Source organism: Myotis nattereri (assembly GCF_964212035.1).
Source record: "Myotis nattereri genome assembly, chromosome: 11".
Taxonomy (NCBI): Eukaryota; Metazoa; Chordata; class Mammalia; order Chiroptera; family Vespertilionidae; genus Myotis; species Myotis nattereri.
The window spans coordinates 60,494,075-60,517,121 of record NC_138086.1 but is presented as its reverse complement, the minus strand read 5'-3'; the positions used below and the strand labels follow the sequence as shown (position 1 = coordinate 60,517,121).

Below are 23,047 nucleotides of genomic sequence, written 5' to 3'. Positions count from 1 at the left end.
AGCTTCAGCCCCGGGAGCCCTGGCGGGCAGGGCCAAGTTCAGCACCTGCTTGGGTTTCCGCCGCGGTGGCGGGTGGTGTGGAGAATGATCGCGCGGTGGAAAGAGCGTTGCATAACGTAGTCTTCAGTTCTGTGAAGCGGAGCCCCAGGAAACAGGCGAGAGAGAGAGAGAGATCTGGTCACTGTTAGCAGCATAGGGTGTGCTGGGCAGAACGTAGACCTGCTGCCAGGTCCCAGCTCCACCGCTTCCTCTGTGCTGGCCTTGCATGAGCGGCGTACACTTTCTGAGCCTCAGTTGTTTCTTGATGAAATAGGAGGCGATGCTTAGCGCGTGGGAATGTAAGGCTTAGGCGAAATAATACACTGATGTAAAGAGGGAACGTTCAGCATGGTTACTGCTCTTATATTTAGAGGTAACTTTAAAAATCTTTTTAATATACGGTGTTAAGAATAGTAGAGGGATGTTGAAATAAGATGTACTGTATCTATGCTGCTAAGTCAAGTGGTTTGAAGGGGGGCATAATGTCCCTGGTGAGTCTCTGACAGAAAGCCAGGCAGGAGGCGGCAGGAGTCCCCACGGCTGGCGTCACCAGGGTGATGCCACCAATCCTGGTCACGGAGGCACTTCCTGTGCCTGGAACTGAGCCCCCTGGCCTTGGGCGGCTGGTTCGTTGAATACACCCAGGAATGCATGAGCCCCAGGGGCCGTCCCCCCAGCTAAGGTTACAGGAGACTGATACACAAAGAGCCTGCTGCTCTGCATGGGCTGTGGCAGACAGACCTGCCCTGGGGACCAGAAGGCTTGATGAGCAGGCCCAGGCAGACCATCCCCACCCCTGGACAGAGCACTGGGAAGCCAACATTGTGATCATGAGGCGAGTGCCCTGAGGAGGAGAGGTGGCTGTTTACCCCATGGGCCGGGCTGCCCACTTGCCCCAGGGGCGGAGACAGTTTGAGCCAGGCCCTTCCCTTTCCTGCCAGCGGGAGACAGCTCAATCCCCCCCCCCCCACCCCACCCCCACCCCACCTGCCCTTGGTTATGCCGAGAGACCTTCTACTGTAACACATCGAAAGAGGCCAAGGCGTCTGTTCTGTCCTGGGCGGTCCCTGCCAGCACGGCTCTTCCTGCCTCCTGCCCAGGAGATGTTCTCCCTCCGTGGAGCCAGCCACACGCCACCCTCGTCCATTACGTGGAGGTGACACAGACGCTTCAGCTTTCAGAGCGGGGCTCCTTTGCCTTCTTGTACCCCCTACACTGAGTAGAGGCCACTGAATGACTAATACCATAAACCGGGAAGGACCCCCAAATTAACATTTTTGGGTGGAATTTTATTCTAATGAGGACGTTGATGGAAATCATATCTCCCAGTGAAAGGACCTTGAAAGGAACAAGGGTAGCTCGGCTTCTCTACTTTTTCTAGACATTTGAAAAGTGGTGTCTGTCCCTTCCCCCAAGCCCTGGGCGTGCTGCTTTGTGGTTTGGTGGGTACGTGGATGTTCGAGGTGCTCAGTGGTCCGGGAGGTTGAAGTGAGTGCTACTTCCCAGAGTCCAGCTACATCAAGCTCCGTTTTTCTCCTTAAAAGACCCAAAAATGCCATGTCAGAATGACTCAGCTGTGAGACACCGGAGGAAACATTTGCTATTCAAATTCTCCTCATAACAGTTAAGGTGTGCAGGGTGCTTTATGCTGTTCCAGCTTGAACAGGTTCTTATTTGATCTTCAGCCCCTCCCCGCTCCCGCCCCCATGTGCAGGCGAGGCTAGGATGAGGTACAGGCGCGGAAACAGGGGGCCCAGGGCATCAGCACCTCCCAGCGCCCCTCGGCCAATGCGCTGTTTCCGCCCCCGTCCCTTCTCCGTCACACTCTTGGGGCCTCGTGTAGTTTAGGTGCTGCGCTCAGAGCTGCTGGACTTGGGCTGCGGATGGAAAATAGCCTTTTCTACTGTTCAGACGGTGGGCTTTGGTCTGTCATTGTCACTCGGCCTTGCATCCTCCGGACTCACACAGGACGTGGTTCTCGGCGCCCACTGTGGCTGGCGGGTGGCCTCTGAGGAGGAGGTGCATCTGGAGTAAGTTATAGACATTCCTGTCATGTGGTCCACCGTCTCGGGGAAGGAGCTTTCTTCGTGCCAAGAAATCTGAGTCAGCCGTGGCTTTCTAAATGAGCCCAGAACTGGGGGTGCAGGTGGGGGGGGGGGTCAGGCAGAAAGGACTTCCTTCCTCTCCTGGACTGTCTTCTGCGGGTGAGTTACTCCTCACTGGCTCCCCCTGCTGCCTGGCACGGAGCTCTGCTACGTGGGGCTTCATCAGCCACTGGGGGCTCAGGAAACTCCCTCCAGTTGGCGTGGCTTCTCCTCGTACCTTTGGGAAAGGTTTGGTCTAAATTTAGAATGTGCAGTTAAGCTATTTCCTGAAAGTGGCTTTTCCTGATTCGCTGTCCCAGTCATTTTTACCATTTACCCGCCCATCCACATGCTCTAGACAGAAAAGCCGAGTGGAGTTACTGAAAGTTACTAAAGTGTAAGAGTCACCCTGGCCGGTGTGGCTCAGTGATGGGAGCGTCGACGTGGAGGGTCTCAGGTTCAATTCCCAGTCAAGGGCACATACCTGGGTTGTAGGTTTGATCCCCACAAGTTGCCCTACAAGGTCAGAGGCAAGTCAGGAACTAGGAGGACTGTCTAGTTAGGTCTCGGAACAGCTGCAGAATTGATGTATTTAAGGGATATTTTTATAAATCCAAAAAAAGAAAAACTTAAAAAATACACAAATATTGAAATGGATTCTTTTCCCATCTGCTTTCCTCATCTTGGTACATTCAAAGCATAAATAAAAATGATTAGGTCAGGGTGAAGAAAGACCGCAGATATATAAATAAGTTACAGGGTTTGTTTTTTTTTATTGCTTAAAGTATTACAAATAGTAGTACATATGTCTCCCCCCCCCCCCATTTACCTCCCCCGGCCTCCCCCACCCACCAGCCCCCAGCACATGCCCTCCCCCCCCCCCCCCAGTGTCTGTGTCCATTGGTTATGCTTGCATGCATTTTAGGAGGTAGGTTTCTAAACGGGCTGGAAGTGAAAATTGCCCCTGGGAATCCCACAGACACAGGGAGGGGCTGTGTTCTTAGGAGGCCTGTGGGGATGACTACTGTCCAGGGGCAGCAAACGTGCATCGCCCATCGCATCTTGGATCTGAGATGGGTGCTCGCTGAGAACTGAGAGATGCCACAGCTGTTTACGTGTTTGCCTCTGCTGCTCTTCGGGCCGAGCTGGCAGGTGAAAGCCATCCGTTCAGTGTGTATGTGACAGGACTCCAGATGAAGCTGCCCCTGCTGTTCTCTGCCTACAGGGGTGGCACCGGAAGTGGTTTTCAGACCATGTGCCTGAGGGTCCAGAGCCGTGGATTTGAGCATTGTCAGCCACCACCCCCACCCCTGAAAACCATGCTATAAACAAAAAATGCTGGGTTTTCCCTTTGCTTCTTCCCTGTCAGTGTGTTTGGGAAACCTTGCTTAATCTTCCTGGTTTCTCTCCTCGTTTGTAATGTGAAGCCTAGCTGGATGCTCTACATGTAAGATGCTTTATAATAACAGGACACTTACCGTTCACGTGCCTCGGTGACTGAGGACACGTTTCCTCATTAGCTCCTTCGTTAGTGAATCAGCCGGAAGTAATGACTCGTGTCAAAAGGCAGGGAGCCGGCTACCGTCTCTGCCCCAGGGGACTCTTTTCTAGAATGTAATTGCCTATTTACTCAAATTGCCTATTTCTATTATGACAGAAAATGAGTAAAACTTTTTTTCATACCAGTTGACTAATATTTCTTCAATAATGGTTTGTAGACACATTATTCTTTTTTAAAAAGTGATCTTGAATTCATCTTCCTGTAGGTAATTTGCAAAGAGACCGGACATGTGATGCAATTTTCAAAAGAGTGAAATCTGCTGAGGCATTGAGAGTTTTTGTGTTGATTAGAAGTAGCGTTTAAAAATATTTGTGATTTGACAATCTGATTAAATGCAGGTGCCCTCAGAGCAGCTGATAGGGATTTTGACATGGGTAGCCAATGTCAGATTAGAGGGTTTGTGAGTGGGCAGCCCTGGCGTGCCCTTGTTTTTATTTTCACATCTTTCAAAAGGTGTCTCTGTCCTCATCACTCACTCTGCCACTTTTCTCCGAGGTTCCATTCACCCCTAACAAACTGGAGCAAATTGGAACTGACCACATTAGAAGCGCCCTCTAAGGGACAGACTTGTTAAAAGAAAACCGACCCTGAGCGTTGTTACCTCTCAACGCAAGGGAGAAGGAAGGGACTTCAGGAGACACACAGTTAATAATGTTTTTGGCCTTTGTTTCCAACAGGTCAGCCATCACCCACCTATCTCTGCATGTCACGCTGAGTCTGAAAATTTTGTTTTCTGGCAAGGTAATGTGCTAATCTATTCAACCCCCTTGTTTTTTGTGATGTTATAGATTTTTATTTTATTACGGAATGGCTGTTAAATGCTTGTTAAGATTAAAAGTGGGCCCTGGACTTGGAGTCTCTGGGAAAGCCTTGCAACTTGTCACCTGCTTCTCATCTCTCCTGCTCCTGTTCCTTTCTCCAGATTGCTGCCAGTTATCTCTGCAAAGTCTGTATCTAATCACATCAGTTCTCTGTCCAAACAAACACCTTATTTTCCCTTGAGGCTCACAGACCAGACTTCTTAGCCAGGCTGTAGAGCCCAGTGGCTTTTGCACACATCTGTCTTCCCTCCCTTCTCTCTAACCAAGCATGTTCTTCTTCCATTTCACCACACAACATACTCAGCCAGTGAGCTCTCCCAAGGGAGAGACTTCATCTTCTCATTAGCTTCCCTAGAACTCAATTTTTAATTATCTATATATACTAGAGGCCTGGTGCATAGATTCATGCACCGGTGGGGTCCCTCGGCCTGGCCTGCGGGGATCAGGCTGAAACTGGCTCCCCGACATCCCCCGAGGGGTCCTGGATTGCGAGAAGGCGGTTCTTGGATGACACACTCCGGAATCGGGCTCCCTCCTCTCTGGTTCTGGATGCATCACCCAAGAACCACAGCTGCCAAGTCACTGCAGCTTGGCAGCTCCTGCGCTGAGCGTCTGCCCCTGGTGGTCATTACGCATCATAGCTACCAGCCAGTTGGCCGGTCGCTTAGGCTTTTATATATATAGATAAAAGGCTAATATGCTAAGTGTCCGACCGTCTGACTGGTCGCTATGACACGCACTGACCACCAGCGGGCAGATGCTCAACGCAGGAGCTTCCGAGCTGCAGTGACTTGGCAGCGGCGGTTCTCAGGTGATGCACCCTGAAACCAGAGAGAAGGGAGCCCGATTCCTCGTTGGGCCACACAATTCCACCTACGGCCGTGGGTTATGTTGTTGCTGGGGCACTGTTGGCCCTGAATCTGGTTTACTGCACACTTGTGTTTGTGTTCCACACCCTGTACAACAGCAACTTTTCAGAGTGCCCTCTCGCACTCCTGATCCCCACAGGCCAGGCCGAGGGACCCCACCTGCCAAAGGGACCCTGCTCACTCCACAGACGCCCTTTGAGCCACAGCGCTACCCCAGGTGTGGCCGGCCGGGGAGGGACTGAGGGAGGTTGGCTCCAGGGTGTGTCTAGTCTCCCCCAGCCCTGCCCTGCCGGCCACCTTCTAATTAATTTCCTTTCAATGTGCACGAATCCATGCACCAGGTCACTAGTCAATAATAAAAAGTTATCCTGTGCCCAACTGGCATGGCTCAGTGGTTGAGCATTGATCTATGAACCAGGAGGTCACAGATCAATTCCCAGTCAAGGTACATGTCTGGGTTTCAGGCTTGATCCCCAGTGGGAGGGCGGGGGTGCAGCAGGCAGCCGATCAATAATGCTCTCTCATCATTGATGTTTCTCTCTCTCTCTCTCTCCCTTTCCCTTCTTTTCTGAAATCAATAAAAAATATATTTCTTAAAGTTATCCTATATGATAAGGGGTTTTATTATGAAGAGATTGTTCAGTGTTGTAATTGATCATTTATGCAGCCGAAGAACTCTTTTGTCTACCTAGCTCTCCTGGTAAATGTGTAATACTTGGTATTATTTCATTTCAGATGTGAGATGGAAAAACAAATTCTGGGGCAAATCCATGGAAATCGTTCCCATTGGCACAACCCATGTGACTCTGCCGGCGTAAGTGCCTTTGTGGTTGGGAACCTTAGAGAACTTAGGGCCAAGATGGCAGCCTTAGGAGCAAGCTGCCCACGGTCCCCGATCCCTAAGGCGCTGGGTGTCTGGTTGGGTTTTTTGATCTGTTTGACAGTAAATGCAAGTGTTCCTTATTGTGACGACCTCACAGTTTATTCCCCTCAAATGAAAATGCTTCCTTGGGACCAAAATTGCCAGCAAAGACGCTTTTTAAAAACTCATTGATACTTTCTAACAAAACTAAGAATGATGGTTTTCGTTAACGTGGTTGTCCTGCCTCACGGTCTGAATTCCTTTTCAGAAGGGTATGGCCTTGATCATTCAGGGATGATTGACACTTACTCATAAAACTAAATGTGGCCCCTGGAGCCAGGCTGCCAGGACCCCGGTGCTCGCTCTGCTGCGAGCTGATGGCAGATGCTGCAGGTTCCCTAACCTTTCTGGTCTCCAGTGCTGCCACCTGTGAACCGGGGATGGTACACCACCCACTTCACAGGACTGTTGTGAAGATTAAGCACGTAAACTAGTACTTGGCACGTGGTATGTGCCATGCCAGTGTTTGGTCTTATTAATTACTATGTGTCTGTTGAACTGGAATCTGAATACTTTCTCGTTGTAAAAGATTTAAGATATATGTACCTGAAGATTTACACACATGATATATGTGTGTGCATATAGGTGTGTAATGTGCACACACGTGTGTACCTATATGCATATATACATGGGTGTGCACATGTATGTGGGGGGGAGAGCAGGTTGTGAAAACCCCCATTCTTCCCCATGGCCACTTCCCTTCCCTAGTGCGGGGACTTTACACGAGTCACCTCTGGCTCTCAGTTCCCTCCTCTGGCCCCGGAGGGGGCGGGTGTTCCGTGAGGTCAGCAGAGGCAGCCAGGCCTCCGGCGCTTGCAGAGTGCCGAGACTGGTGCTGTCGCCCTCGGTAGCGTTCTGCCTCCCTGGAGAGTGAAGGCTCAGAATGCCGAGCCCGGCCCGGTTCTCAGTGGGTGCTGGCTCCACAGGTGCAGGGATGAGTAATCATCGCGTGACTTACTTAAAAAGCAGCGCTTGTTTGCATCCCCTGCTGGCTCCTCTGGGCATCACCCTCTCACCTTTTCCTCCTTTAGTTTCGGGGACCATTTTGAGTGGAACAAAGTCACCTCCTGCATCCATAACATCTTAAGCGGGCAGCGGTGGATTGAGCACTATGGGGAGATTGTCATCAAGAACCTGAATGACGACTCCTGCCACTGCAAAGTGAACTTCATCAAGGTGAGCGGTGGCCCTGGGGCTCTACTCCACCCTGGAAAGGCCTTACAGAGCTGGGGCCTCATGTGTCTTGGGGAACCTTTCACCTTCACTTCTATGCCAGCAGACAAGCAATGCCCGCCGGGGTCCCCTGGTCCCAGCCCCACTCTCTCACCTGGACCAGGGCCATAGCTCCTCCCAGCCTCCACCCATCCTCCCCCTGGTCAGTCCTCAGGGCAGCAGCCAGAGGGTCTCTTCTGAAATATGTCAGCCCGGTCAGCATGGCTCAGTGGTTGAGTGTCCACCTATGAATCAAGAGGTCACAGTTCGATCCCCAGTGTGGGGCATGCAGGAAGCAGCCGATCAAGGATTCTCTCCATTATTGATGTTTCTGTCTCTCTCTCCCTCTTCCTTCCTCTCCGATATCAATTAAAAATATATTTAAAAAATAAAATAAAATATAAGTCATATGCTTCAGGATGGATGGACCTTGAAGACATGCTGAGTGAAATATGCCAGCCGTCTGATTCCATTCTTATGAGGTCCCTAGAGCAGTCAAAGCCTCAGAGACAGAGCAGAATGGTGGTGGCCAGGGGCTGGGGAGGGGGCCGGGGAGTTGTTTAATGGGCACAGAGTTTCAGCTTGGGAGGATGAAGAATTTCTGGCAAGATATAAGGCAGTGGTTGTACAACATTATGAATGTACTTAATGCCACTGAATTCTACACTTATAAGTGGTTAAAAAGGTAAATTTTGTTATGTATGTTTTACCACAATTTTTAAAAATGGAAGTTGTGTTATATTTGACCAAATCCTCTGACAACGTCCATCTTTCTCACGGAAAAGCTCGCATCCGTACAGAGGCCCACAGGACCCGCTCGGTCTGCACTGCCCGCACCGCCCGTCCAGTTCACACACACGTGTACACACACGCGCACACTGACCGACCTCACTCCTCTCCAACCTCAGCTCCTGCCGGCCCCTCGTCCCCATCCTTCCTCCCTGTCCTCCGACCACACTGGCCCTTCTCGCTTCATTCTCTCTCCTCTCCCCAGATCCTTCCATCACCTGCCCTGTCTTGTTAGTGACTCTGTCACATCCCATTTCCTTATTACTGTCTGCAGTTAGCTGCCCCATTGATTTCCTTGTTTATTTTCTGTTCCCCACGCCTCCCTCGCCATTCCTGGCTCCAGAAAAGCAAACGCCTGCTCACTCTCACTCCTCACTCTCACTTGGGGTGCAGCTGCTGCCTGGAAATGGGGCCTGGCCCCCAGCAGACTCATCACAGGATAAATGAACAGGCTGGCCTGAGGCAGAACACCTGCCAGTCAGCTTGGCCTTCCACCAGCCCAGGGGTGGGCAAACTTTTTGACTCGAGGGCCACAATGGGTTCTTAAACTGGGCCGGAGGGCTGGAACAAAAGCATGGATGGAGTGTTTGTGTGAGCTAATATAAATTCAAAGTAAACATCATTACATAAAATGGTACGGTCTTTTTTTTCAATAGTTTTATTCATTTCAAACGGGCCGGATCCAGCCCGCGGGCCGTAGTTTGCCCACGGCTGCACCAGCCTCAACTGGAGCCTTCTCCCACCTTTCTTCCTCTTCCTCAGATCCCCTCTTGCTGTTGCAAATCTCAAGTACTTAACATGGCCTTGGAGCAGCAGTTCTCAACCTTCTGGCCCTCATGTTGTGACCCAACCATAAAATTATTTTCGTTGCTACTTCCTAACTGTAATGTTGTTACTGTTATGAATCGTAATGTAAATATCTGATATGCAGGATGGGCTTAGGCGACCCCTGTGAAAGGGTCGTTGGACTGCCAAAGGGGTCGCGACCCACAGGTTGAGAACCACTGCCTTGGAGTGTTACCCCCTCAAAAAAATGTTTGCACTGAATTCAGATCAAAGTTCTAAGCAGAGTTGTTAGGTTCTAATTATGGGACTTCATGGGGTACCTCTCTGTACCACCGGTAGCTGGTGGGGGGCATGATGGAGAGATGGACTGGGGTCTTTCTTACACCCCATAAGTCAAGCTGGGTTGTAGTCAGACGTAAACCTGGTAGCGACTCACATAAAATAAGCATGGCCCTGCCTGAAAGCGTCATTAAGCTCCCTGCAGAGAAGCAAAGGGCCGTCGGGCGCGGGAATGTGCGCACCCCTGCTCCCGTGAGCCCCCTTGCCCAGCCTTTGCCCAAGGAACCCTGCCACCCACGTGCACTTGCCCACTGAGGGACAGAGTAGGTGTTCGTAGCCATGAGCGATGGAAGAGTGCGGACACTGAGCGCGTCCCTGGTGTTGAAAGAGCCTGAGAGCAGATGCAGGCGCTGCAGTGAGCAGGACCGCTGCTTCTGGCGTCCCGGCCTCTTCCCAGCAATGGATTGTGGGCAGACATCTGCAAAAAAGTGAGTCCTGTTTCGGAATAAACTGCGGAGCCTGGACAGTGTTTATATCTTTCTCGTTTTTGCAGGACACGAGGACTGGCTTAGGAATCTCTGATTCAGGTGGAGAGGCTGCTGCACTCCGCCCTTTCTCCCTTATTTACCAGGCTAGGAATGTGGCCTGAAAATGCCACTCAACTTTATAGGTTTCCAAATATAGATCCTGCTTTAGCTGAAAACAGCAATTGGATTTTCGACTTATGGAGTAATACCTTCTTTTTTTTTCTCCGTAGAGATTTTGTAGGGCAGCCAGGTAATTGAAAGATCTGGGAAAAATCAACTCTAGGGAGTTAGAGCTCCCTCTGCTGGGTGCGGTGTAGTACTGTATAAAGCCCTCCAGGCTGAGCTGAGCCCAGCTGGTCTCAGGCCAGGACCAACCACAGTGTGAATATGCGTTGCCTCAGGTTCCTGTGGTTGGAGGGACAGGTCTAGATTTGGGAGGGGCGGGGGGGATGCTAGAAAATTTCTTGGTTTACAAAGCAGCCACCTTTATTGGTTTACAAAAGACAATCTTGTGCCTTTAGAGAAAAAAATTACACGAATTCCATTTCTTTTAAATTGCAATTGTCAGGCCCTAGCCAGTTTGACTCAGTCTATAGAGCGTGGGCCTGCGGACTGAAGGGTCCTGAGTTTGATTCGGGTCAAGGGCATGTACCTCGGTTGCAGGCTCGATCTGCGGCCCTGGTCGGGGCATGTGTGGGGGCTTACAGGCCAACCACACTATTTGGCTGATGTAGAAGTGAGCTTTCCTATTTCTTTGCATGTAGAAAAAGTAGGGGGAAAAAAGTATCTTACACACACACAAAATTACCAAATGTTGGCTGGTTGATATTGCAAACTCTGAAGAACTAGCTATTAATTTTTATTAAATAATTAAAAGTGTGATTTTAAAAAAGAGATAGAGTCCAAAACTGGCAAACTATATGCAATATAGAATTTCCCTTATGGTTCTTTCCTTTTCCTCTTCCCTCCCCCTCTTCATGTCTGTAATAAGTTGACCCCAAAGTACTCAATAGACGACTCCCCTTTGAATCCTAGGCAAAATACTGGAGCACGAACTCCCGCGAGATCGAAGGTACGGTGTTTGACAAGAGTGGGAAGGCGGTGCACCGGCTCTTCGGGAAATGGCATGAGAGCATCTACTACGGCGGCCCGTCCTCCTCCACCTGTGTCTGGAGAGCCAGTCAGTATCAGGAGCATCAGCCCCAGGCGATGGTGGGGGCGTGGCGGGAGGAACTGTGGAGGGGCGGGCGTCGGCGGTGGGCATCAGCGGCCATGGAGTCTCCAGGCTGCTTCTAACTGGGTCTGAGTTGTCAGTCCCTCTTTCATTCACTGGATCAGGTCTCAGACTCATTCCCATGCTCATCACCAGCATCTCTGTCGCTCTGGGAGGCCCTGGGTTCTTATCCCAGAATGAGGCCATAGCTAATGCATGGCCACCATCTTCCATCAGCACCCAGCCGCCTGTGCCTGTGCCTGTGCCCGGGCACAGAAGGGATATCAGTCAAGGACAAGAAGCGGTTCTTTAGTAGAACAAGAGAAAAGTGCTACCGGAAAAACAGGGTGACCTGGGGGTTCTACAAGAGTCAGGGATTCCCCCAGACTCATCCAGCACCACAGCCACTCTGGCCGCGCCTGCCATCCCACAAGGATGCTGAGCCCGGAAGCAGCTGTGGAAGGGCCACCAGGGAAGCCAGACCTCCCTAACAGGTCCCCAGAGCATGCGCAGGCTTTAGTTCATCTCCGAAGTGTGTTTCCCAGTCATGGCCACATTATAAACCCCTCGTGCTGAGAGGCCACCACTGGGATATTTTGGGCCAATCAAAACAAAACAAGAAAACCATTCTAATGGTGGCTTAAAGCACGAGGCTATGTGCCGATACTTAATGATAAGCGAGGGGCGGGGGGCCCAGGGTTGCTGAGAGGCACCCTGTGTAGGGAGCACAGATCATTGAGGGCACCTTCTGTGACTCCCAATATGACCATGATGTTTCCCTCGTGGATGTAAATGTATCTTATCCCCACGGGGCAGCTTGCCGAGCGGGGAGAAGGGAGGACTAAAGAGCTTTCTCCGCTGTGCCTCGCCTTCCTCAGGAAGGAAGTGTTTCCAAGGGTCCCCCAGGAAATGCCTTTACATTTTGTCAGCCTGAAGCGGGTCAGACCCATCCCACAGCAATCCTGGGCAACCGGGTAGGCAGGAGAGAGTTGGATGGGTAGATGCATCCGCGAGGAGGACACAGTGCCGCCTGACCAGAGCGGTCTCCATTAGCAAGGAAGGAAGGGAGATGCTGCAGAATGGGCAGCCAACAGTGTCTCCTTCAGAGGGCGGCGGCCTCATCCTCCCCCACCACAGAGGTCATGTGCAGTGAGAAGGGATTGGTGCCGTGACCGCGGTCCTAGCTGCAGAGGCTCAGGGACACACGTGACATCCTGCAAATGAAGCATTCACTTTCCTTTGCTTAAAGTGTGTACCACAGAGCAGAGCTACGTCCCCTCTGGGTGCTAAAGTGGAACCCTGATGAAAGAGCACTATGTGAGCTGCTGCTCTTGTTGTCAGTGTTGTTCACTGACTTCAGGTCTCTGCCTGGGCCGAGCATCCAGGCCCATCTCCAAGGAAAACCGCTGTCCTCACTCTGGGGCATGGAGACGGGGATAGATGTTTGAAGGCACATTAGGAAGCTTTGGAATGATTTTCATGTTTAGGACACTCAGAACATTAGACCTAGAATTTGACAAAAAGGACTTCTGAAACTTCAAAAATGGTCTGGGGAAAAAAAGGCCTGAAGAAAGTTCATGGAAAATATTTGTATTCGTGTATGTGAGCAACAAGAGCTCGGGCTTTGAGTGATTTCATTAGCCTATGTTTGACTTACCCAATATGTAAATTTGGGCATTTTTAGCTTGATTTTTAGTTGGAATTCAAGTTAGAGCAATATGTCTCCATGAATCTGCTCGGACAGCTATAACAAAGTACCACACACTGGCTTAAGCAATAGAAATTTATTTTCTCATAGTTCTGGAGGCTGGGAAATCAAAGATCAAGGTGCTGGCACCTTTGGGCTCTGGCGAGGGACCTCTTCCTGGCTTGCAGGCGGCCACCGGCTCAGGGCCCCATCCTTCTGACCTCATTTAACCTTCATTACTTCCTTAGAGGCCACACGGAGGGGAGGGCTTCATCCTGTGAATTCTGGGAGGATACATTCAGTCTGTAACATTTTGCTTCTGGGCCTCAGATTCCTGTCCTGCTTACAGGCAAAATCTATTTATTCCATGCCAACAACCGCCCAAAGCCTTACCTAATTTCAGCATCAACTCTGAAGTCCAAAGTCTCATCTGAATATCATGTCAGGCGTGGGTGAGGCTTGAGGTGTGATTCATCCTCTCCAGCTGTGAGCCTAGGAACCCAAAATGTGCTTCCAAAATACAGTGGTGACAGGCAAAGGATCGGCATTCTGAAGGGAGACATGGAGGGATGACAGGCCCCAGGCAAGCCTGAACCAGCAAGGAAAAAATGTCATTAGATCGTAAGGGTCCAGAATAATTCTCTCTGGTTCCACGTCCAACCCTCTGGGCCCACTGGGGCAGTGGCCCTGCCTCCACGGTCCCCGGGCTCTAGGTGGTGGCCACCGGCAGGCTAAGCTGCAGCAGTGGGCCCACCCTTTGCCAGGTGGCAGCAGCCTCGCCCCTAGGCCTGTGCCGTCTGGGCCTGCCCTGGCAGCGGCAGCCTGGGGGCCTCTGAATCTCCCCAGCCGCTCGCCCCTTGGCTCCTGTGCAGCTGGAGCACTCTGTGGTCCCAGCCTGTGAAATGCCAGTGACCCGGTAGCTTTCTTCCCTGTCCCGTCTCCGTCCCCTCTGTCCCAGCGGCTGTGTTTGTGCCAGCATAATCCCTCCATTCCTGGCTTCTGCTGAGATGGTTTTACATTAAAATACGTGAGAAGAAGGGCAGGTATGGAAGAAAGAATAACGTTTATTGACCACTTGCTAGGAGTTCAACACTATTTTAGGAAGTAGACAGAGTTTTAGAAGAATTTGACGTCTCTCAAATGAAAAATGGATTCTCTAGCCCGGCAGGAGCAGCTCGGTTGGTTGAGTGTTGTCCTGTGCACTGAAGGGCTGCCAGTTTGATTCCCCATCGGGCACATACCTGGGTGGCAGGTTCGATCCCCAGTCAGGGCACCTACAGAAGGCAACTAGTCGATGTTTGTCTTTCTCTCTCTCTCTCTTCCTCTCTCTCTCTCTCTCTCTCTCTCTCTCTCTCTCTCTCTCTGTTTTTGGGTGAGCATTTTAAAGAACACACCTGGATTCTAGAGTGGCAGTCTTGTTTGTCAGGAAAATGGACCAAGAGTTTTTTTTACATGTTTATTTTAGTAAATGAACAATTTCTATAGCTTAAACAGTCTAGAAATTTCACAGCGTTTTATAAATTTGCTGTGCGACCATACAGCAGAGGCCTTATCCTTGTAGGTAGGAGAAAACTTGCAGAGAAGAAAATGTATAGGGCAGTGTTCAGCCTCTGCTTGCTAACCAGGATATTTTAATAGAAATGGAAGAGTTCAGAGCTGAGAGAAATGATGGCCAGTCTGAGATGAAAAAGGTGAAGGAATTAAAAAGTAACATAAATGCAATGAAAAAGTAAAGTAAATGAAATGCAAGTTAGGGATGAATGATCTCTTTTTCTTGTAGATCCCATGCCCAAAGACTATGAGCAATATTACGGCTTCACACAGTTCGCACTAGAATTAAATGAAATTGATTCATCCTTGAAGACTTTATTACCACCTACTGACACTCGATTTAGGCCAGACCAAAGGTAAGGATTTTTTTTTTTTTCTATCTTTGTCTCCAGAGATGTAAAACTTTTTATAAAGACTGTTATTAACAACTCCTGGGGCACCAGAGGGACCTGAGAGAGAGAATGTCATCAGGAACAGAGGGCCGGGGGGACGTGAAGCAGCCGTGTGGCAGGAACGGAGCCCAGCTTAGCGCTGTGTGTGGCGTGACGTTCAGTCATCAGTAGAGCCCCATTTCTACTGAAGTATCAAAGAAGTGTTTATTTTTAAGAGTTTTACTGCATTCAATAAAAAGAAAACTTATTGTGTGTTGAAAGAATAAAAAACATCCTCCTCCTCCACCCCTAGAATTTAAATTATTTTGATGCATTGAGATCTAACTTTTGATTCTTTGTTTGCAGCTAACAAGCTGTGCAACATATAAGTCTTTTAATCTTTCTCAGCCTCAGATTCCTACTTTATAAAATGGAAAGAATTATCTCTCCCCCGAGGCCTTTCCAATTAAGACCCAAAACCCAGAAGAAGAAAAAAAAAGGGTAAAATTTGACTTTATTAAAAGAAAGAAAGAAAGAAAGAAAGAGAAAGAAAGAAAGAAAGAAAGGAAGAAAGAAAGAAAGATCCATCAACACCCTTCATGGCAAAGTAAATAAAATACATACCCAAAGTGAATAGATAAATGACAAACTGAGGAATCTGTACTTGCAACTCATTTCATGAATTGGTTCTAGAAATCAAGATCAACTCATTTTAAAAATGGACATAAGAAAATGAACAGGTAACAAAATAAGAAATGCAAATGTCCCTTAAACATGAAAGATGCTCTATCTCACTCAAAGAAATGAAATTTTTAGAACCCCATTGACGTCCCATTTCTTAACCTATCAGATAGCAAAGACTCAAAAGTGTGGTGTACGCTGAGGCTATAGGGCAAAGGCACACTAATAACATTGCTGGTGGCAATGTAAATGGTATAATCCCCATGAAGTGCGATTGGTTTTATATGCATATATATATATATATATATATATATATATATATATATTACAAACTCACCCTTTAACCCAGCAATCTCACTTCTAGAAATTTCTCCTTACAGGTACACTAACCCACGCACAAAATGACAGATACACATGGTCATTCATTGCAGCATTAATGATAAATTACGTTTAAAAATTGGGAGCATCCCCAATGTCTGTCAGTAGGAAATTATTTAAATAAATTCAGGTATGTCCACACAATTGAATATTATGCAGCTAATAAAAAATTAAGATGTCTGTGTTATACCAAGAAAGATCTCCAAGATATACAGGGTGGAGCAAAAGTAGGTTTATAGTTGTTCATTTAGAAAATAATAAAATAATTAATAATACAAGAATAAACTCTGTTTCAGGTACTCCTAACTGTAAAGCTACTTTCTCCCCACCTTGTATTGTTAAGTAAAGGTAAAACAAGCCTTGGCCGGCTTTGTTCAGTGGTTAGAGGTCGGCCTGTGGACTGAAGGGTTGCGGGTTCCATTCCAGGTCAAGGGCATGTACCTTGTTTGCAGACTCAATCCCTGGCCCAGGTTGGGTGCATACAGTAGGCAACCAATCAATGTGTCTGTCTCACAACAATGTTTCACTCTCTCCTCCCCTCTTTCTCCTTCCCATCCACTCTCTCTCTTAAAAAAAAAAAATCAACGGAAAAAATATCCTCGGGTGAGAATTTAAAAAAAGGTAAGCCCTAATCGGTTTGGCTCAGTGGATAGAGCATCGGCCTGCGGACTCAAGGGTCCCAGGTTCGATTCCGGCCAAGGGCATGTACCTTGGTTGCGGGCACATCCCCAGTGGGGAATGTGCAGAAAGCAGCTGATAGATGTTTCTCTCTCATTGATGTTTCTAGCTCTCTGTCCCTCTCCCTTCCTCTCTGTGAAAAATCAATAAAACATATTAAAAAAAATAAAAATAATAAAAGGTAAAACAAAAGAAGCCACGGCATAGACAGTATTGTAGCATGCTGCCATTTATATTTTCAAAAGGGAGAGAGAGGAGGTAAGAATGTTTGCTTTATTGGTATAAGGACTCTCTAGATTCCAGAGTCTAGAAGAATGCACTGAAACTAACAGCAGGGGCTTACCTGCGGAGTGACGGTGGGGTGGGCAGGAAACAGGTAGCAAGAATCAGAGACAAGGGTGAGTGGGAGACTTTACTCCAAATTACTTTGTATAGACATAGTTTTTTGATATATACTAGTATGTATATATCACCAATTTAAAAAATCAGATCTTCCCTGACGACCTCACAATCTTGTTTTAAGGGTTGGAGAAGGGCCTTATGTATAGGAGAGTGTATGGAATTTCCATTTTGGACACCTGCAGTTTCAGCAGTAACGTCGCTACATTTCGTGGAGTTGAGTTCCTCTGTTTCTCCCTCCACGCCTCAGGTTTCTGGAAGAAGGGAACGTGGAGGAAGCCGAGGTGCAGAAGCAGAGGGTTGAGCAGCTGCAGAGGGACAGGCGGCGGGTCTTGGAGGAGAACAACGTGGAGCACCAGCCGCGGTTTTTCAGGTGAGTGCCCAGGCCCTGCGGGTATTGGCTGGTGGGTATTGGCGGCACCTGATGCTTCTGGTATGAAGAGAGTGAGCAGGGGTGTCTCCTCCCCAAATAAGAGGCCCTTGGTGTGTTTCCAGCTTCAGAGTGGTGACACCTCCCCTCTGTGAGGGCTGACCTTCTGTGACACTGGGCTCAGCTGTCCCAGCCTCTTCCTCCCCAGCAGTCCTGTCTTCTTGCCTCCTTTGCTGTGTCTCAGGCCGTCTGGCCCAGTGAGTTTGCAAGGAGGTGCTCAGTGAGTGCGTGTGGGAGAAGCAAGGAGACCGCCCTCACCGGGCCCCCCGAGGCCTGCCAGCTTGTTAAATCCATGTCTGAGCGTGGTCCCCCACCGAGGTGTGTTTTACACAGCGAGAGATCATTAAGGATCACCCCACTGGCTACCAACATGGAACCAAGTGTCCAAACTGCAGAAGTTCCAATGCCCTTGGGCTTGGATTTGGAACATGTACTATTCATTTTAAAGTAACTTGCCAAGAAGGTCCCGTTAAAAAAAATAAAGCTGTAGAAGGGGCATCAGAGGTCATCGGCCCTTCGCCGCCTCTTTTATTTTAACAGGAAAAAAAAAAGCCCGGCCTGTGTGGCTCAATGGTTGAGTGTTGAGCTGTGAATCAAGAGTCACAGTTCGATTCCCAGTCAGGGCACATGCCCTGGATGCAGGTTTGATCCTCAGTGTGAGGCATGTAGGAAGCAGCCCATCAATGATTCTCTCTCTCTCTCTCTCTCTCTCTCTCTCTCTCTCTCTCTCTGTCTCTCTCTCTCTCTCACTCTCTCTGTCTCTCCCTCTCCCTTCTTCTCTGAAATCAATAAAAATATATTAAAACACACCCAAAAAGAAAGAAATGAAGACCCAGGGAACGGGGGTTAGGGGAAGGGGTGTGTGACCTGTGGAAGGACCCCGTGGAATGCCCTGGACTGGGGCCTGGCTCTTGGACTGCCAGGCCAGGCCTCTATATGGTTTTAGGGGTTTTGTTAAATATTTTCTTAAATCAGCATTAAAACAGGCACTTGTGGAAAAGCCAGGTGCTCCTGCCCTCACCTTCCTCTGAGTCTTGCTTTCAGGGCAACCAGGTTTTTTTTTGTTGTTTGGGTGGATTTGTTTTTGTTGATGATGGTTTTTAATGGACAACAGAAGCACTTTTAGGAGGAATTAGTTACTAATCTACCACAGCAGCAATAACGTATGTTTTCCAAAACAGCTAAAGAGCAACAAGTAATGTTCTATCCCCCAAATACAATGCTTTTTCCTCCAAAGCTGATGTGGATCTTGCCAGGTCCCTTCTGATCACTTTTACAAACTCGGGTGGTGAGCAGGTAAAGATTAACTGGCTAGAATTTCATCCCAAAATTTTCATAACTTCATATAAATATTTTTAAAAATAAGACCGTAGCCCTAACCGGTTTGGCTCAGTGGATAGAGCGTCGGCTTGCGGACTGAAAGGTCCCAGGTTCGATTCCGGTCAAGGGCATGTACCTGGGTTGCGGGCACATCCCCCAGTGGGAGATGTGCAGGAGGCAGCTGATCGATGTTCCTCTCTCATCGATGTTTCTAACTCTCTATCTCTCTCCCTTCCTCTCTGTGAAAAATCAATAAAATATATTAAAAAAAAAATTTAAAAAAAAAAAAAAGAAAGGTCCCAGGTTCGATTCCGGTCAAGGGCATATACCTTGGTTGCGGGCACATCCGCAGTAGGAGGTGTGCAGGAGGCAGCTGATCGATGTTTCTCTCTCATCGATGTTTCTAACTCTCTGTCCCTCTCCCTTCCTCTCTGTAAAAAATCAATAAAATGTATTTTTTTTAAAAAAAGACCTTAAATTATTTTTTAAGGCAAGTTATAGATAAATGGCTCAACTGATACACACATATACCCTAAAGAAGGTCAATTCTTTTTTCCCCTCATAAATCACCTAGTGTCATTTTTAAACAGGGAGAGTCTGCATTTATAAAGGCGCTCGTTACAGTCCTTTTCAGAATCATTAAACGTTGTAGGTAACCAAACTGGCCCAAGAACTAGGTAAGGAGATTCATCAGCTTGGTCTAATGTGGAAACGTCAAAAATGACTCACAAAGTCTGTGGGAGCCGCTGGGAAGCAAGTGAACATTAAGTGCAAACTATGAAGTGTCGTCCAGGCTGTCCTGCGTCTCAGACTCTGTCTGCAGTGGCAGAGGACAGCACAGCTGTGGCCGAGGGGCCGTGGCCCCTTTTCCTTTGGGTTTTCTGTAAAGTTGTCAGCATTGGACAGGAGATGACAGAGAGGACTGTGGGGCCTTGGGTGTCTCCATTCACACCGCTGAGGCGCAGTGACAGTGTCACCGGGAATTTCAAGTGGAAACCAGAGCTTAGGCAGCATCAGGCCTCTGTTTCGCAGTGAAGGATCCGAGATGCAGGCTGGCTCCCTGTAAACACATCCTGTATTAGAGCAGGGGACAGTGTGGGGGGATGTTCCTGAGAGTGGAACAGCAGGCACTCGCTGCTTTTGCTCCTAAAACATGACAATATCCATCGAAATTACAAATACACGTACTCTTTGACTCAGCAGTTCTACTTATAGGAATTTTTACTGTAACTGCTCATGTATATATAAGATAGGATATTATACATGTATTATCTATAATAATAAAAGTGTAATACTATAATAATAAAAGTGTAATATGCTAATTAGACCAGACAGCTGAATGATCATCTGGACAAAGCCGGGGCTGCAAGGGCCGAGCCCCTTGCATGAATTTCGTGCATCAGGCCTCTAGTATTATTATAAACACGATTATAATAGCTAGAGATTGAAAACGACCTCCTAAATGCCCACCCTGCAGGTTACCTGTTAAATTGCAGCCGTCCCTGCAATGGTATATTAAGTAGCTGTGTTTTTTAAAATGAGGAATCTCTTATTGTTGGAGTCACCAAACTTTTTCTGAAAAGGGCAAGTGGTAAATATTGTTAGCTTTGCAGGCCATGAGGGCTCAGCAGTGATTCCGCAAGCCCGCGCTGCAGCATGAAAGCAGCCACAGACGGTACTCACATGCTGGCATGGTCATATTCCAGTAAAACTGCTACACAGGCAGGCAGGCAGAAGGCTGGAATTGGGCTTTGGGCTGTAGTTTGCTGACCTTATTGTGACACTGGAAAATGATCTCCAATATATATTGTTATGTCAAAAACTCAAGGGGTAGGACGCCGCAGTGCTACCCGTTGAGTGAAAAATGGGAGAGGGGTGGAGTGTGTGTGTGTGTGTGTGTGTGTGTGTATGTGTACCTCACACATGCATGAAATTTCTCTGAAAGAATGAAGCTGATGCACTATTGCTTCTGGGGGAACTGGGAGACAGGAGTAGGAAAACTCTTCTTACCTTTTGCATCTTTTGAACTTGGATTTACATAATATATTATGTTGTCCAAGAATGATGAACCAAGGCAGTTCTCTCCAGACCGGCATGGCTTCCTGCTCCTTTTGTTTTTCATGTTAACTTCTCACTTGATATGAGCAGTCAGGTTGACTTAGTTTTACGCAGTCGTGAGCAAGGTGGTGGCTGTCTTATTGCAGAAGCACCATGTTTGACAGCCTGTATGTGTCAGAACAAAGTCAGAAATAAGAGAAAGGTTTCCAGGTGTGCACTTTCCTCACAGCTGCAGGACTGGGCTGTCAGGGGCCTTGCATGCATGTGAGGACGGCAGCAGGCCAGAGAGGAAGAGGGGGAGGGCGGGAGAGGACAGGACTGTCCAGAGCCTCACAACCTCCTTACCTCCCACAGGAAATCCGCTGATGACTCCTGGGTGAGCAACGGCACCTATCTGGAACTGAGGAAAGATCTCGGTTTTTCCAAGCTGGACCATCCTGTCTTGTGGTGAAAGGGGCAAGAACGATGCATTCCTGTCTTTCTCCCGTGTCGCCTTCCCACGCACACACCTGTGTCTGTGTACTTATAAAGCATTCCCTAGAATGATCACTGTGCTTAGCTTAGCGTTGTAAGTATTCAAGTATATATTTTCTTCAGTTAGGGTTCTTTACAATTTCCAATGTTATCATGATTGTTTATACGAATGTAGAACACCTTGATATTGCTTTTTTTATATATATAAAGTATTTAATAAAAATGAAAGATTGAATGTTAATGTGTGGGTTGCAAAAGAAGCTTTAACACTAATTTCCCAAAGGTTAGGAAATTTCAGATTAAATGGATGCCTTATAAAATTATGTTGGAGAGAAAACAATCCATGTCTCCCAGGTGCATTAAGAAAGGAGAAGGAAAAGAAAGAAAGAAATGAGAAGAATGCCCAGGGTTGCTCACCCATGCGGACACCACCCAAGTTCAATTTGGTAGCTCAGTCTCTGCCTCAGACAGCTCCGACCTGCTCATACAGAGCCATCCTGCTGGTGCTGGAGTCTGGAGAAGATTTGATTTGCAATTTGGTGGTTGAGAGGTCATCAGTTCAGTGACATGTGTTTTTATAGAAGATGCTCCTGGCGCCTTCTTGAAGAGGAAGCATCTGAGCTCACCCCTCCCTATGGTTTGATGGCCTCCTGTGCAGAATCGTACCGTCACTCAGGGGAACTACCATTAAGCCCTGAAATCCTCATGAATTAAACGTCAGAATGAAATCCCGAAGAGGCAAGAGGAAATTTCTCCTGAGTGAGAGCTGAATCCTTGACAAGTGAAGAAACTGGTTTCCGCTCCCAGCGCCCCTGGCTCCCCGCCCTGTGTGACCACATCTCTGCCGTGTGGAGTGTCCCAGTTCAGTGTAAAACCTCCAGCTCCTTCCACACAGCAGTGTGACTTTGTCACAGGTTAGCAAAATAGTTGATTGTTTACTGTTTTGGTATTTTCTACCTCTTAATAAGCACCGTCTTTTAGCTCTTGTATAGAAAGTTGGACCATCTGCCTTAGAGACACACGTAGAGGACTGACGTTCTTCCTGGTGTTGTGCCTGGTGCAGCTTTTGATGTCGTACCCCCACCCACACTTCTTACTTAGGCCCCCCTTTTGCGAGTTTTGCAGCCGACCCGAATAATGCAGATCATAGCTACCGAAGGGGGAACTTTGTCTTTGTAAATGTGTCATTTCAAATGACAAGAATAGAATTTGTGCAGTAGTTCCATTGTGTCACCAAAGCAATTCCGACTTCGGCCCAGATTACATGAAAACCAAAGCCTAATTTTTAAGCCTTTTATTCTAATGTTCATAATAATTCTATGGAGTATGAAATAAAATGATGTGGTAAAAAAGATTTCTCCCGAAAACATTTTTTAGATATTTACATAGTAACCTCGAGCGCGTAGAAGGCTATGAATAAAAAGTAGAATAAATGGCAGAAAAAAGAACGCATGATTTTTTAGTGTCGCACCAAGCCAGCAGTTGGACCGTCTTACGTTTTCTAAGCGGAGAGGCATCTGCGAGTGACTAGCATTTTAAAAACAATAAGCGACTCATTAAATATTGCACCCGCCCGCCCATGTCACCCAGATGTCCGCGGGAACACGGTGCGGATAGCGTTCCCGTTTCTGAGCCGTTAAGTGGCCAGTCACACCCTCCGGTGCGTGCTTTGTTCTTTTCCTCTCAAGCGCACACCCAATTCTGCTCCCAGACGGAAGGCGTGGGCTGTAGATTTCAGGTCCTCGGGGAAAGCAGGTGTAGCGGGCACAGTGTGAAGGTAAATGTGCCTGCTCCAGAGCTACTCAAAAAAGGAAAAAAACAAAACATGCAGTCTGAACGGATGTGGCTTTGTGTTGCAGTATTTGCAAATTCTTTGTCTCGATGCTGTGATTTTAACTGATATTATGCTTTATTTTGG

General features: G+C 48.1%; 1 protein-coding gene across 2 annotated transcripts in view; it reads left to right on the top strand.

Annotated features, from left to right (window-relative positions):
* Positions 1-22,476, top strand: part of OSBPL3 (oxysterol binding protein like 3) — a 162,851-nt gene extending 140,375 nt beyond the window's left edge. Inside the window, exons 15-22 of one of the 2 annotated variants that reach the window (XR_013996587.1) lie at positions 4,362-4,425; positions 6,110-6,188; positions 7,328-7,472; positions 10,925-11,069; positions 14,570-14,696; positions 17,098-17,220; positions 21,010-21,223; positions 21,484-22,476. Coding sequence is in view for 1 of the 2 variants with exons in the window: in XM_081102192.1 (XP_080958318.1) it covers positions 4,362-4,425; positions 6,110-6,188; positions 7,328-7,472; positions 10,925-11,069; positions 14,570-14,696; positions 17,098-17,220; positions 21,010-21,106 (780 nt within the window). In the remaining variant the exon portion in view is untranslated. Of the gene's footprint in view, positions 1-4,361; positions 4,426-6,109; positions 6,189-7,327; positions 7,473-10,924; positions 11,070-14,569; positions 14,697-17,097; positions 17,221-21,009 lie in introns of both variants that reach the window. The other variant, XM_081102192.1, reaches the window with a different exon arrangement.
* The last annotated feature ends 571 nt before the right edge of the window (positions 22,477-23,047 follow it).